Source organism: Caloenas nicobarica, chromosome 1, assembly GCF_036013445.1.
Source record: "Caloenas nicobarica isolate bCalNic1 chromosome 1, bCalNic1.hap1, whole genome shotgun sequence".
Lineage (NCBI taxonomy): Eukaryota > Metazoa > Chordata > Aves > Columbiformes > Columbidae > Caloenas > Caloenas nicobarica.
This window is the reverse complement of record NC_088245.1, coordinates 78,688,303-78,704,596: the sequence shown is the minus strand read 5'-3', so window position 1 is coordinate 78,704,596 and position 16,294 is coordinate 78,688,303. Positions and strand designations below refer to the sequence as shown.

The 16,294-nt window shown below is 37.6% G+C and overlaps 2 protein-coding genes across 3 annotated transcripts in view; one reads left to right on the top strand and one right to left on the bottom strand.

Annotated features, from left to right (window-relative positions):
- Positions 1–58: 58 nt before the first annotated feature.
- Positions 59–3,482, top strand: ETFRF1 (electron transfer flavoprotein regulatory factor 1). 2 transcript variants are annotated; one of them, XM_065653152.1, is made up of 3 exons: positions 59–111; positions 1,273–1,368; positions 1,478–3,482. In XM_065653152.1, the coding sequence occupies exons 2-3, from the start codon at positions 1,324–1,326 to the stop codon at positions 1,691–1,693; spliced, it is 261 nt and encodes an 86-aa protein (XP_065509224.1). In that variant the 5' UTR covers positions 59–111; positions 1,273–1,323; the 3' UTR covers positions 1,694–3,482. The 2 variants fall into 2 exon arrangements, with proteins under 2 accessions (XP_065509224.1, XP_065509292.1); XM_065653220.1 differs by lacking the exon at positions 59–111 and adding an exon at positions 165–183.
- Positions 3,396–16,294, bottom strand: part of KRAS (KRAS proto-oncogene, GTPase) — a 26,712-nt gene continuing 13,813 nt past the window's right edge. The window contains exon 5 of the mRNA XM_065652977.1: positions 3,396–6,946. Within this exon, the coding sequence (XP_065509049.1) occupies positions 6,830–6,946 (117 nt within the window). The 3' untranslated portion in view covers positions 3,396–6,829. The remainder of the gene's footprint in view (positions 6,947–16,294) is intronic.

Below are 16,294 nucleotides of genomic sequence, written 5' to 3'. Positions count from 1 at the left end.
ACGCCGCTGACCAATGGCGTGCGCCCGTCCTTCCTCCGCCCCCAGCCGGGCGAGAGAAGGGCGGTGTCTCCCGTTACGGCTTTGCCGTAAAGCGGCGCCGGCGCGGAGCTGGTGAGACACTGACCTTCTCCTTCTACCCCCGCCGGGGAGGGCCGGGCCGGGGGGTTTGGGGGTCGTGTGCGGGTGAGCCCCGGGGTACAGGGCAGGGCGGCAGGCACTGGCCCCCGCAGGCAGAGCAAAGGGAGGCGGCAGCCCGGGGGGACGGGCCGCGGCCCCGCCGGGCCTGCAGGAGGGCGGCCCGGCCCCCGCTGGTGCCGCCTGGGGAGGCCGGGCTGGAGCCCGGGGGCTTTTGTTTACAAAAATAAAAATGGGTTTAAGTCGGTACTAACGCGTAATATTGGTTTTACGTTACGTTTTGCCAGTGCTGGCCTCAATTCGTAATGCACTTAAACGATTTAAAAAAAACCCAAACAAACCAAACAAAATTTATGAACGCAAAAATTGCAGGAATACCTACAGTCTTGTTTTTTTTGTTTTGTGGGGTGTTTTTTGGTTGGTTAGTTTTTTTTGTTTTGTTTTTTTGGGGGGAGGCTGTTTTGTTTTGTGGGGTTTTATATATATGTATACACACACACACACCTTGTTTCCCCAAAAATAAGACCCTGAAAATAAGCCCTAGCATGATTTTTCAGGATTTTTGAGGATGCTCGAAATATAATCCCTACTCCAAAAAGAAGCCCTAGTTACAGTTCATTAAGAAAGTAAACTTCAATAGAGTCCAGGCAGCTATACATGTAAAAAAGCAAGCATCTTTTGGAGCAAAAATTGTATAAGGTCCTGTCTTATTTTCAGGGAAACAGGGTATGTTACCACTGTAGATATAGATGTACACACAAACACATATGTATATAAACGTTTGTGTAGCAGAGCACAGTGAGAAGCTGTGGGGCCAGAAGTCGGGCAGAAAACTGTCAGCCAGGACGAAAGCAGCTGATAAACAGCACAGGGATAAACGGGTGTTACGGTAGTTCAGAGCTTTTGCAGGTTTCTTGTTTTGTGTTGACAGATGGGAGATGAGAAACTAGACAATCAAAAATTAAAAGAAGCCAAAAGCAGACGAGACACTGGGTAGAATGATAAAGTAACAGTTAGAGCAAACAGGGCTCAGTAGGATAAAGGAGTCTGGTTAGAAGCTGTGCGGTTCCTGTGGAGGATGAGGCTGGGGTTTACTGACTCCCACGGAAGGCTAACGTCAAACTGATTATTCTTCAGGTAAAAAAAATAAAATCAGACAAGAATAAAAGAGTTCACTGAAATGTGAGAATGGCCAGTTCTTTAAGACATGAAGTGTTGAATCTATACAAAAATGTAAGTGTCTTAAATGCTACGAGCACTTTCCTTAACCAGACAAAACTCTTTTACTGTACACTGGATCTATTAAAAAAAAAAAAAAACAACTCTTTTTTTTTTCTTCAAGCTGCTGTACCTTGGAAGGGAATATCCCAAAGGAGCAGACTACTTTAGAAGCCGTTTGAAAGCAGCTTTTCTAAAAAACAAAGATGTGAAAGATCCTGAAAAAATTAAGCAACTGATTGCACGAGGAGAATTTGTTATAAAAGAGTTGGAAGCTTTGTACTTTCTCAGAAAATACAGAGCTATGAAACAGCGCTACTACAGCGATGACAATCAATAACTGGTATTAATGACCTGGCATGTAACGATATAAATCCATAAAAACAAACAATAAAAGAGCTGCAACCTGAGAAGAAGTGAAATGTATATCCTTCCAACCCATCTAAAGTATAAATTAAGACTTTGTGTCCCCTTATGTAGTCACTTGAAAGATTTGGGTTTTCTATTACATAGGTAATAGGTTTTTCCTCAACTACTTTTGACCTCCTTGAACTAAAACTCCATGTATGAAAACGATTTTGCAGGAAGTAGTGGCAACATGACTCCATTCTGTTTCACTTTGATATCCATGTTGAACAGCTGTGCTTTTGTTACCCGATAGCTGCGTGTTTGAGTGCCGATTCAAGGTGCTGCACTTCTCCTGTAACTTAAAAGATTCCTCTGATTTTGAAAGTCTTCCACATTTAATGATTCATTTCCCCTGTAAATGAGCACCTTCCAAAAAGTAAAGTAAATTATTAAAGATTTTAACTACATCTGCTTACTGTGCAAGAGCCAAGTTGGCAGGCTAGCGGGAGCACTGTCTTACTCTGTTAGAAAGAAGACTATGGCGTCAGGAAAAGGGTGAATTTGAACAACATTGGTTTAAGCACTGAAGACAATTCCTGCTGCTGCTGCTTTCTGATGTTGTGTAATCGCCATAGCAGGAAAATAGAACTTGATCCTTTTCCCCTGGAAGAAAAGTTTTACTGTGGCTGTTTGCTCCATGGCAAACTCCATAAACAGGACAAACTTGTGCCAGAACTGATACTCTGCACATACTATGGTTTGGGATTTTTTTTTCCCCCACATAACTGATACTGGAGACAGGAATAATCTTTGAAATATATATAAGTACTCACTGCAGAAGAACTGTTGGCAATAGCAACAGTCTTTACACATGTAAATTCCAGAATAGAATAGAAAAAAGTGATGGCAAATTAGACAGTGCGCTACGTTGTGATGAAGTGTATGTGCTTCAGTTTCTAGCACCAAATTTATGTGAAAAACGGTCTTTCCACATCAACTCCTCTACAATATGTTGCCATGAAACCTATTCTGAACTAATACTTCTATATACAAAATTTAACCTACCCTTCTCAGTAACTGATAAAAGATTATCCAGACATGGTAACAAAGGGCCAAAGCATAAGTTTATAGAACAGTAGCAGTTTCATGTTTCCCCCCAGGTTGGACACAATTATTACTAAAAAATGCCTTTCGTATTTTCTGTAAGTCGATGGAAGGCATTTGGTAGAAGAAAACAAATGTGCACCTGGGAATGATGACAGAATTGGAATTCGGAGTCTTTTAAACCTGTGGACTAATTCACATCAAGTCTGCTGTGAGACTAACGAGAACAAGGTTTCTTAGGCGCGACTGGTGATGGTGCAGCCAAGCAGCGAGCACCAGTGAGTGAGGCTCTGCCTGGTGCAGAACACTAAAGCAGCACGGACCAGAGGGGATGGATCAGGACAATAAAGTGTTTTGTCAAAGCGCGACAGTACCCCTCTCACAGGAAGGGAACACCAGTGGGCAAAGACAACTGCTTTGTGACAGGCAACGGGAAGTGCAAGAAATAAATGGAGAATAACTGCCAAACTCGTGCAATTCACAGGATATTCCATTACAGAGATGAGACGCTGAAATTCTTGGAGAAAAAGCAAACTGGGACAGAAACTCACAATAACTATTTTTTATTACATTACAATAAATAGGAGCAGTACAGTTTGACAAAAAAAAAAAAAAAATCAAATTCCAGATCACCTCACAGCACATACTCCTAAAAACATTAAAAACTTTAAAACAAACAGTGGTCTTTTTTTTTTTTTTTTTTAACTTAATGTCTGGTATGACCAACATTCCTAGGTCACGCAACCAAATGATGGAAAAAAACTGGATCACACTGCATATGTTCCACATCAAATAAAGCACAATGTACAAAATGTGCATGTTTCAGTTTACACTATACAAAAATAGTTAAAATACATTCCAAGTAAACATATTACATTAAGAAGTCATTCTAGTAAGAAGTTGGCACTCAAGAGGAAAAAGCAGAAGTATTTTCAACATGAAAACACAAGACAGTGGAATAAAGAAATGTTAGGAAAGATTTACCATCTATGTAGCTTTATGTAAACTTCAGACAAAATGATTTCTTTACAGTTTGACGGTCTTTGAATGTAATAATTGTATTGCTTCATAGTACAGACAAGAGCAGAAGACTGTGTGTCAGTATTTACCCATTACAGAGATCCTGCTACTGTAACAAAAATCTATACAGTGAAACTTTACGTTAGCAAAAATTTCAGGGCAGTGAGACTGGTCAAAATAATTAAATTTCAGTTTTGCAAAAACCAATTATAAAGTTGTTTACTAGAGTTACATAAAGCTACTGTAAGAAGGTGTTACTCCCTGACACATGGCAATTTAATGTATTAATGTGGTAAGTGATTCACATGTTCATTTAGTAGTTGCTATCAGGACAGCATCCAGGGATGTTCTTTGAAAGCATTTCAAATAGGGAAAGACAGAATAATTACAAGATCAACTTGTGCAAGCTGCAATCCAACATGCTTCACCAAATCTCAACAAATATTAAGACAAAATGGCACAACAGTGGCAAAGATGTGTATTTAAAAAAAAAAAAGTAAATAAGGGCTAATCTAAATAAACATTGTACTCAATTAGATTGGTAGCTACAGATCACATTGACCAAAAAAACAACCCAAATTTATATATAGCTTTATATTGGAACTATATAAATCCACATTTGATGATTAAGACATTTCAGCTAAAATTTCTCCTAATACTTTTTAGTTAAATTAACATCAGAATTTTAGACCAGCCCTAATTTTACATGCAGTGTGACTCAGTTACCAAAAATCTTCAGGTAATCTTAAGATTACTTCCATTTGCTCAAGGTATACTATCCACTTTTGCTACATTCTTCATATATAATCAAGACTGCCTACAATGTGCAAATAACTGTCTCCAAAATGTTTTAACCTTGGAAGCTATAAAATGCTTTGTGACATTAAGAAATCTGTTCTTATTCCTTATTGGTCCGTATGAGATAATGTTAGGTTCTCCTATTACTGTTTTTCAGAATATTTCATAATCTAAAGTATATTTCACATCGAAGCTGAAAGGAGGGCAAGGGGACTGGGTTTTGGTGGAGAGTGGGGAATGAGGGGCACAGGCAGGGAAAGGCATTATTTCTCTCAGCCACATTGAAATTAAAGACTACCCAGCAATGCAGACAGTATCCGGTCCTTGCCAGCTTCACAGCCCTCCACCTATGAGAGTCACTGTGGGTTTTTTTTGTAAAAGCAAAAGAACACTTCTCTCATGCAGTTGCACCTTTGACATCATATAAATGGTCCAAGTTGAGTATGGAAAATTTCTACATTCTTGTTTAGGTATACCTTAGGTTAGAGCAATGCTGCTAATCCCTGTTCCAAACCTTCCAGTGTCCTGAACTATCCTACTTCAATGTCAAGTGTTTTATTTTTTCGGGTACACCAGAGTCACATCTTCAAATTTTACTCTGCAGCTAAGTTCAGTACTATGAAGAAGTGTACCCTCAGGGACCCAGGCCCTAATGAAAAATCAAACAATGCAACATCTACAGTAAGACAACAGGAACTGGCAACACTGGAATTACTGGCTCTTACTTTAGTGCAGAATAACTAGACTACTGCAGTACCAAAAATGAAAGCTTCTGCAAAAATTCTGCATTAATGCCAATCAGAAAAGGAGAGGGGGAGGAGAAAAAAAAAAAAAAATCACAAGAGAAGTTAATAACAAAGAAAGACAACATTAAAATCTTGGTCTAGTTTCATGACAGTCTAGACACTAGATTGCCACTCACCAACCATTTAGTTTGTGCAACAAAACTATCACTTCACTAACATCACACAAAACACACTGACTCTGGAAACCATGTTCTATGCTGAGGGTTTGTGCAAATTCCACGCTACTTTTGTGGCACAGTCGATTTCCAAATTATTTGCATGAAGCAGCTAAATTCAACTCATTCATTCACTCATTTGATGTCACTAGAATTTAAAATTCCTCCCCTATTTTGCACAAAACGGGCACCTAGAAATATTTAATGCCACTCTTGGGGAAAAGAGAATGGTTTTACTTCACTACGTAGTTTAGGATTCATTCCAATTTAATTCTTATAGTAAATTCTGGATCCATGTATGAATTAACCTAAGAACTTGAATCAACTTATCTGTTAAGGCTTTCTAGCATTTCCTAGAGACACTGAGGGCAAAATCCTGTACCTACCAAACAAAGCTACTGAAAGATTCGCCACTGGGAGTCAGGAGAGCTAGGATTTCACCTTGGTCTTCAGATACAAAAAGTTAGTGAAAGTCTTAAAGCAACCATTAACAACAGCAAATTAACCTAATTAGAACTCTTACTTTTTCCGTTGCCAGATGTGCAGTTGTCTTTTTTTAATTTTTCTTTTTTTATAGAAAAAATAGAGTATTTAAAGAGTGACCATGACAAATTGCGGCGAAAAATTTTTGTGTGAAAGTTTAATCTTTACATTCATTAAAGTTGATCTGAAATGCTACAAGACTAGATGCCTAGAAGCAAAATCTACAGGAAGACTATAAAGGCTTCTGGTCTCTCTGTATTGCAGTCAGTCTAAAAATAAAAGAAAGGCTGAAATGAAAGTCTCTTTTGCTAACTAGTCCTTTTTCCCAACCAGATTTAAAAACTGAAAAACTGAAAAACTGAAGGGGATGTTAGAATCTGTAGAGCATCATTTCATTGTTTGCTTTGCACACAGAACAGAAGTTCACAATCAGTAAAAAAACCAGGAAGTTAGCAACTGTGCATGCACCAAAGAGTCCTAAGACAGTTCTTAGGTTTTTGTGTGTGTGTTGTTTTTTGTTTTTTTTTTTTTTATTTTATTTTTTTTTTCTCTCACAGGCATTGCTAGTTCAAGAACCAACAGTCAAAGAATACTGGCACTTTAAGAGGAATGAAGTTTCCACTGTCATTTAAAACAAGCATTCAGGTAAAGCTAACAGGATCATGAAGCAGAAAGTAAAGTAATGCTAAAACAAATGCTAATAATTTAGTGTAATGTACAAAAATTACTTAAGTACTTCTTAAGAATAAGGATAGATTGTATTTACATAATTATACACTTTGTCTTTGTCTTCTTTTTCTTCTTTTTACCATCTTTGCTCATCTTCTCTTTGTGTTTTCTGATTTCTCGAACTAATGTATAGAAGGCATCATCAACACCCTGAAAAGAGACATACATGCACACATTTAGATCACACTAAAAGACTTATACACTAGCTTAGGTACAGCCGGTTTTCATCTGACCTGCTCAGGTGAAGTATGTTCAACCAGCAGCCTGGTTTGCTGCCTGCCAGGAGAGGTTACGCTGTCTTCTCCTTGCCAGGGCAACATATTCAGATGGAAGGGGAGCTGCAGTTCTCTCCCATGGTGTGAGAGGAATGTGTCTGACTGCACCACTGTACGTGGGCAGAGAGAGGGGCCTGCAAGGGAGCAGCTTTGGGCAGTGGGCTGCCATCATTTGGACAGTCAATCCTGGCTACAGGCTGCTCCCCTCCCAAGTTCTGAGGAGGGCTGAGAACCACCTGAAGGAACAGTTTGGACACCAGCAACAGCTGGCACCTGCCTGAATCACAGAGCCTGCCCTCGTTCTCAGCTGCTCCCCAACCTGGGCTTCCAGCAGCCTGCAAGTGACAACTCAGGGGTTCACCACAGACACCATACAGATCCAGTTCCATCATTAATGTGCTAAGGAAAGTAATTTAGTGTGCTGCCCTCTTCTCCAACAGGGTACGTTGTCCCACCTCGAGCTAGAAAAGTACAGGTACCACAAACTTAGATGTATAAAGTTCTGAAGCATTAGTTTTTTTCATGCCTTAATCTATATGCAGCTTTAAAAAGTAAATACAAATATTTGTAGCAAGAATTCTATACCAAAGAGATAGTTATGGTTATTCTACATCTTCAGGTCATTTCTCAGGCACACTGATGCAGTAATCACACCACAGTTTTATAAATATTTACATATGCAAATCAATCAAATCAATCCCATATTCCAATCATAAATTATTATTTGATAAATCATGCTATTTGAATTACATAGTTAAAGATGCATGGAACACATTATCTATGATGCTGTTTCATGACCAGTAACTTACAATCCCCACAGCTCCAACAGGAACAGACACAAAAGCTAATGTTTCTTCACATGGAGTAGTTTTTCATTTTGGGAGGGTAATTATAGCTGACAAAAATTAACTCTGGTATAGAGACCGGCATATCAAAAAGCCTGATAGGAAGCACTATCAAGTACAAAGTTATACTTTATACTTTGTAACAACCTGTTTATGTGAAACAGTTTATTCTATTGCCTAGCTTTCAGGTGGCTCCAAATTCTAATCAAGTACCCATGTTCTCAGTCAGCCTTTACATTTAATAGTTTGAGTACCGGCAGTTATAAAATCATTAAGATCTTGATTCTTCACTGCCTTACTCTGTATATTATCTTTTAGATAGATCAGAAATACTTGTATAATATTAATGTATCACAGCAGCCAACTGCACCACTATAGAACTGGGTCTAGAAATTTAGCCCTGCGACTGGCAGGCAGCTTCCTACCTCTTGGCAGCTCCTGAGCTTGCCTTCGAGTTGCCAATAAAAATTAACCGTCTGTTTACTCCTGAATGCCTACTTCAAGTAAAAGAACTGAACCTGAACTCTGAAAAATGCACGAGAACAAAAAGCCAAAAGTCACCTAACTCATTACTGTTTCAGTCAAACACCGAATGGTGATGAAACTTAATATGGGAAGTCCAAGCAATACTGAGGTGTTAAATAGCTTCACTTCTACGCTTCCAGTATAACCTAAATTTATTTAAAACCTTCACCTTCAAGTTCATAAAACATTTACAAATAACTGATTTTCGATCAAAGCCTGCCTCCCAATACTAATAGCACACTTTTGCAAGGTCTTGTAATACACACATACACTTGCAAATAACTTATTAACATTCTAAAATATTATTGATCAACAAAATTGATGTAGCATGCCTAAGGGAAAAGTAGCCTTGGTTCTGGAAAAGGTCATGTCCCCCATGAATCTTCGAGAATTAGAAATGCTTGGTATTATTTTATAGCGAGTTAATGTATTTTCCTTGTAACTTCAGTATTAATGTACAAAGTGAACATTTAGCAACATTCATGTAGGGAAACAACCTAGAAGCAGCGATGTTTCAAAGTCTATCTACTGCAGTTCTCACCTCAGCCAGCCAGCTGGGAGGAAGGGATGAAGAATCAATCACAGCAGAGAGAAGAACGGTTTCATTCTTAGAACACAGGAATGGTACAAGAAAAACCTCTGCACAATATTCTTCTACAAGCAACCCTCCCTCATTAAACTGCTTTTAAAGTAAATACAGAGAAAATATCTTGTATAAAGTAATATCCAAAGACTATTACGGGCCTTTAAACACATGACTTCACAATAAAGGTTGAAATCTTTATTCTACCTAGGAAGTTGATTATCTTTTAAATATAGCGCATGTTGCAAAATACTAGGGAATTGACTTAGCTTTTGTCCTTGAATTTATACCTTTGTAGACCAAGCCTTTAAAATTATTATTTATGTAGTAGTTTGGTCCTGCCGCAATTCCTCTTGACTTCAGGTAATGAACGTAATATAACATACAAAACTACAATTTGAAAATTTGTGAATTAGAACTGGAGAACTTAAGATAAATTGAAGGTCTTCTACTTTTCAGTGGATTAAATTTTAAATGCAAGTTGTGGATACTCTGTTTACAGAAAAGTCCCTAAAGGCATCAGTGCTGTAAGATCAAAGGCAATCAACCTTTCTTGTTACTTCTTTCAGTGAGAAGGGCCTGCCCGCAGCTGACCTTCCTCCAACAACGGAGTTATTGTATGCAGGCTTTTTGGAAAGCGTAAGATGTACTGAATGAGTGCTTCAAACCCAGTCTCAGGATTCAAAACTCCAAATCCACTGTGCATGCTCAGAACTACACCACACCGCCTCAAGAAAGGTGCGCTCACAGAGCTCGCTTCTGGCACCTGATTTTCTAAAGGGCAACTATGAAAGGCAAAGGGAACAGAAAAACCAGAATTGTTCCCCCAGAGAGAGCCTGCTCCTCCCTCTAACTTTTCTTTGGAGCACCACTCACAACCATACAGAAGTCTGGCGACATGGTTACAAGCATGCACAAGACTGGGCAACTAACCTGCCTATCAACAAGAAACCCTAAATTAATCAGGAACTGGGAATTCCTTAATTCCCCAGCCCCAAAAATAGACCCTTAAACAAGTTTTAAATTGTAGAAAACAGTCTTTTTATATTTTTAAAAATACATAATACATATATACATACATATCAGTTATGAGTAAGAGAAACTATTTGTACACCTCTGTACTACTATGGAAAAATCATTAAATTACAGTTTTAATCAGGAATCTAGAATTTCTAAAATTCAAATCTAGACCTTTTGTAATTCAAACATTTTACTATTAACCCCACTCAATCTGAATTGCATTATCTAGATGTCTAATTTATGCCCCAGAGAAATTTTTTGTTATAGGATGCTTTTTATGGAAAAACTTTAATGCTTTCCAGAAAGAGATCTTTTGAAGATTTTACACTGAGTTTTGCAAATTCCTTCTTGCTAGTTGGAAACTACAGACAAAAGCATAAGATGTTATGTACTTTCTGCCTTACTGCGCAACAGCCAAAGGAATGAACCTCTTGGAAAGCATCAGCAATTAATGGTGATCTGGGTAGTCAAAGTTGCCAGTTACCTTGTAGATGATTAATATAACTAAGAAGACATTCCACAAGCAGCAAGAAGATAAACTAAATGTTCCAAGAGGTAGCAAAACATACTGAACTATCACATTTGATTATCCACAGACAAAAACCAGAAAATAAATACTGCCTATCACTGTAAACTGTGTTATCATTAATATTCTTGAAGTCTCAAATCCCAGCTGGAAGACTCACATCATTCGGTGCTGCTCTCTTTAGCTGTCTACTATGCATCAGACTGGAATAATACATATCTTCTTACTGAATGGAAAGCAATACAAGCCAGACTGTTTTAAATGCCCGATTTCTTATTCTACTAGAATCACAATAATTTTGGAATACTCTTTCTCCAGCTTAGCCTCCTAAATAAAAGGTTTTGAAATGACTATCAATACCATGTAGAATTCACTGAAGTATAAAGACAAATGTTTCCTTCCCTGAGCAGATATTCTTGAAGTTCTGGACTCTTCTATCCAAGACTATTTTCTGAGTAGGGAATAAAAAAAAAATAAAAACCAAAACACACAAGAAACAGAAAGAAAGTAGGAAGCTGACAGAAAGGAAGCATATGTTTGCTGAGCTACCTTAAAAGAACCTTAAAATCTGAAAAGATGCTTCCACTGAAAAAATAATGAAAACCACAATTCCCATCACTGTGTTCTCCTTCTCCCAAGGAAGTCCATGGAAAGGAAAAGCAGACAGAATTCAGCATCTTTGAAGTCCCAGTATACAAAAAGAACTTCTACTTTGAGCTATGGCAGCAAGAAACATCAATGTTGGTTTTCAGAAGGCTACAGGAAGGAGGCTTAAGCAATTTCACTCTCATCAAGAGTAATCTTGCCAAGCTGCTCTTAGTCAGTCTTGATAAATAGGAAAGAAGAAAACAGTGTGTCTTGATGGCATCAATTTTATTAAGATATTTGGATGCAAGACTGGGGAGCTTCATAACTGATGTTTCCAATTTCCTGCAAAGGAAACCTTTGATACCAATTGTACCACAAAAGTATACTTTTTTTTAAGCAAATATCAAAAGAATTATCTCAAAGCAGTGATTCATCATTCAAAAGCTGAGAATATAACAAGCCTAAGCAGATCTAGTTAAAACTGATATGAACTAAATTTCCTCCTCCCTCCCCCTGGAAAAAGGAATAAAATTCCCTTATTGAAGGGAATATCCCTACAGTTGTGACAGTCTCTGTAGGATACAAGTCAAATTCCACTACCTCTCTGCAAGATGTTCTCAAGCGTGAAAAAAGCACTTTGAAAAGCAAACAGTTTTTCTTTTACACAAGTGGGAAATTCCAGGTTATCTTCCTGTTAAACAAACATCTAAGGAGTAACAGCCCACTCTCTGCAATGGTGCAGTAAGAGGTAAAGAATTAATGGGATATTAATATATGCAAGTACCTATTCTGATAGTTTGTTCAAAAAGCACTGGAAGCTGTTTAGACTAGCACTGCCTCCATATCACGATTGCTTCTTCCCTTTCATCCTGCCTTTTCTTCCTTGAAGTGGAATATGTGGATAAAGAATTACTTTATGAGAATTTGGGTATTGGGTTTTTGGTGGGTTTTTTTGTTGGTGGTTTTTGGTTTTTATCCACCATCCTCCTCCAGTTTTACTTCACTGTTGCTTCCCCACCCCTGACCCTTGTCAAGGCTCTGAAAAAAGTGACACACTTCTATTTTGTCCAAATCTGGATCGCTGACTAGTGTGTTTCTAGAAATTGTAATTTTTTAAGCTGAGGGAGAACAAGGAAAAAAAATGACACAGCATAAGGAAGGGCCTGTGAATTAAGAAATTCTGTGCATCAGCCACTAGCCAGATACTGTTTTGCTCTATTAGGAACCTCTCGTTTCTACATCTGAGAAGGACTCTAAGTATTATGATCCTCTCCCCTCAGTTCATCAGCTTGAAGATCCAACCAATATTCACTTCAACAGTATCTGCAATATATCTGTAATAAAACATTTTCCTTTTGACTTCTTTGCACACAAAACCAGGTCTCCATTTCACAGATGGAGAACTTGATATGCAGTGAAGCCTTATTGTTAATCTATTTATCAAAAACCCTGAAACAAAGCAAATCCATAGTACTTGATTGTTTGCTAGGAATATTATTCAGAACTACTATACTGAAATCTGATTGGTTTTACATATTAAATTATGTCATCAATTAACCATAAAATGTCTGATTTGCAAGACACTGTCAATCATTTTCATTTGACAAGTGATTTGTAAAACTTACCCTGTTATATTACAAAACTTACCCTGTTACATTACAAGGCATTTTTTTATTTTCACGCACCCTGGAGTCTTTTCTTCTTTGCTGATTTTTTTCTCTCTGTACTGTCGAATCTCTCGCACCAATGTATAAAAAGCATCCTCCACTCTCTGCATTGTAAAACACAACTCCTTAAGAAACTGCTTTATTAATAATTGTGACATATTGGGACACCCATGGCAGGGGGGAAAAAAAACAACAAAAAACCAACCAAACCAACAAAAAAACCACTGAAATTATGAGCTTTACTTGAGAGAAGTATATGGATCTCCATTTATATATTTAAAATGCTGGGCTTGCGCATTTGCTGCTTGATAAATACTTTTTAATGCAAACAAGAGATGCTCAATTTATTGATTACCAATTATTGTGGATATCTATACTTCAAGCTGTCCTTTTTTACTATACAAGATAACACTTGGACAAAAAAGAATAAGAATTGTTTTCTTCCATTGCGTACTGCGTTGAAAATAATACCAGTTGTGTTATTGAATCTTTTCACACATTCTTGTGGGCATGGATGTATTTAGCAGGCACAAAACCTTATTAGATTCTTAACTGGGGAGTACTTATAGACACACACAGTTAACCCCCTATTTTCACTTCTTAACCAAAGTTAGAAACTGTAACCGTTTGGGCAGAAAAAGAAAAGTAAGCTCGTTTATGTTCTTTATGTGGAACAAACTAACAAAGTATAGATGAAGTCTAAACTGGTAATTTCCTAAAGGGTTAGAAAGCAAAAAAACTTCCTAAAAATACCAAATTTGGGGCAATATTTTAAAGCTACTTACTTTACAGAGCAAGCTATTAGATTTAGGAAAAGGGATATTTCAGTCACAGCAAAGTGCTTCTATGAAGCACCTTCACTGTATTATATTTCAGAGTAACTTTCAAAAGTGATTACTTATTGCAATTACAAAAGTTATTATTCCAAGCAGAAAAAGCAACAAGTTGATTATGATCACGTTTCAGAGCTTGGTTAACATCCACATAGAAGGCCAACCCAAGCTGCTCTCTCTGCGTCAGACTCTGGCACCCAGCAGGGTCCCCTAATAACAATGAAGGGCAAACAGCGCCTGAAGTTTCGCTGCTCAGATTCTTCTCTGGTTAAGAGATCTCCAGGGATGACACAGAGCTTCACGTTTCACTTCTCTGGTCTCGCACCCTACCTTTCTGCAGCTTTGTGTTTAGGCCATTTGGAGATGAGGATACCATAAACATTTAAAAAAAAAAAGTATGAGGACTGAGATATCTTTACACAAATACAAGATAAGGAGGTGCAGCACCAACTTTCAGTTGTATCTGTTATTTATAACTGATTATATTTGTGCATAAACTTAAACATTTAGATAAATCTATAAGGATGTTCTTCTTATAACAAGATGCAAAATGTTTTGCTGCAGCTTTTAAAGGGGAGAGCGCATATCTCCTTTGCCTTACTGTCAATCTCATTAGTTGTCTCCTTGGTCAGATCAACAGGGTTGTTAATTCAATTAAAATTCATTATTTGAAAATAGAACAAACTGACAATCATGGAAAAGAGAACAACCATTTAAGCCCCAAAATTTTATTACTACCTAAACACACAATCTGGACTTTCGCTTGGCAGATTTTCCACAAATTGTCTCTCCAATCCATCTTAATATTATGCACCTAATAACAAAATACCTAACATTTACTGCCACGGTTACTAGGTCATTTTGCAAGAACTGTGCCATGGGTTATTACATTTAAGACCCATTCTTAAAACACTGCTGCTTATCTGAGGGTTCCTCTGAACTACAGTCACTTGCATTTAAAGATTAAATGAACTTTATTTCTTTCTTGGATTGTATTTCTCTGGTACATACAATATGCCCTGTTAGGATATAGTGAAGTATTGACAAGGTGTCAAGTCTTACACTCCAGGTCAGAGTTTGCAAAATGTAAAGGAAGCCATTAGAACCCAGCAAAAAACAAGTAAAGCTCATATTTTCATGTTTTCCTGGAAGGAATAGAAGTTTATTCCTGAAGAGGAAGCAGTAAACATTGATCAGCTGCGATGTGCCAAAGCACAGGCTGTACAAGAATCAACATTTTTGCAAATCTACTGTTTTGCAGTAGAAATACATAATTTGATTATGGAGCTTTCACATGAATAATTAGATAACAAATTCTTCAGTCAACATTTATTGCCAACTTTCCCATCACCAACAGGAGCTGTAATTTGCTTTAGCAATGCAGAGAGAGGGAGAGACACAGACAGAGTGAAAAAAGAAATTACTACTACTGCCATCACCAAGAACAGTCTAATGAATCCTGTTGAAAGAAATTATTCTGAAAGAAAATATGTACAGAGACATTTGCTAATTTAATTAGCACAAGGTGACATTTTAAAGAGCCAGGTGCCAGTCTTATCAGCTTACGAAGTCTTTTTAATACCCATTTCTTTTAAGATTCTTCAGTATTTTTCCTTAAATGAACACGGACCATATATCTAAAATATGATTAATCAGGTTTTTTAGCTGTCAGAACAGAAAGCAAAAATATCCTTCAGCAGATATTAAAAACTTCCAAGTCTAAACTGCTATTTAGTCCAAAGAATCCATGACTCTGAGGCAATGTTTTCAAGATGCTTTTGACTCCTAGGAGACAGCCAAACATTCAATTTAAAATACGACTATGTGCAAAGAAAAACTATTTCAAACACAGACCAAGGTACAAATTGGAATTTTCGCATGTTCTGCACCAACAGCACTTGAAGGAAACTAATGAAAATTAGCCTTGACCTCTCAGAAGTGTTCCGTGTCCACCTTTATACACTTTATCAGAGTTGATCTCCTAAAACCAACTGTTAGACAAATAAAAGTCAAAACTATTCATGAGGACACCAGCAAAAAGAATGCTACTGACTTGCATAAAAGCACTCTCAACATAAAACTTTGTAGCGGTAAGGTCAGTTGAGTCAATACTGGAAAATACACAAACCTGCAAAATACCTACTAGTTCGTGTAACATTTAACATAGAGGTTAAGGCTCATTTTTTTTCTGTCTCTCAGACATAATACTTCAAAAGACTGCTTGGAAACAGTTACTACAACTCAGCCACATGCAGAACTTCCACTAGTTTAGGGACAGAAGGGGTGTTAAGCTCATCACGTTATATTATGATGGTTAAATACCAGACGCACATCAGTAAATACTGCACAAAATCACAACTAAAGTCACAAAGTTAATCACTCCAAAGTTATGAAGTGCCAGAATTACAGCTGTCTGTCCCACCTGAATTTCGCCCATTATGCACATCCTTTTTTTTTTTTCCTGCACCTATTCATGTTTTTATTAGGTAGATAACAAACCTGTTCCTCAGCATCCTGGCATCATTCAGCACACAAGCTGGATGCTAGAATTAGTTTCAAAATTATCAAACTTTTTTTTTTTTCCCCCTCTTGGGACCATATTCTTGGGGAAGGGCTAAACTTTTTTGGCGAAGTTT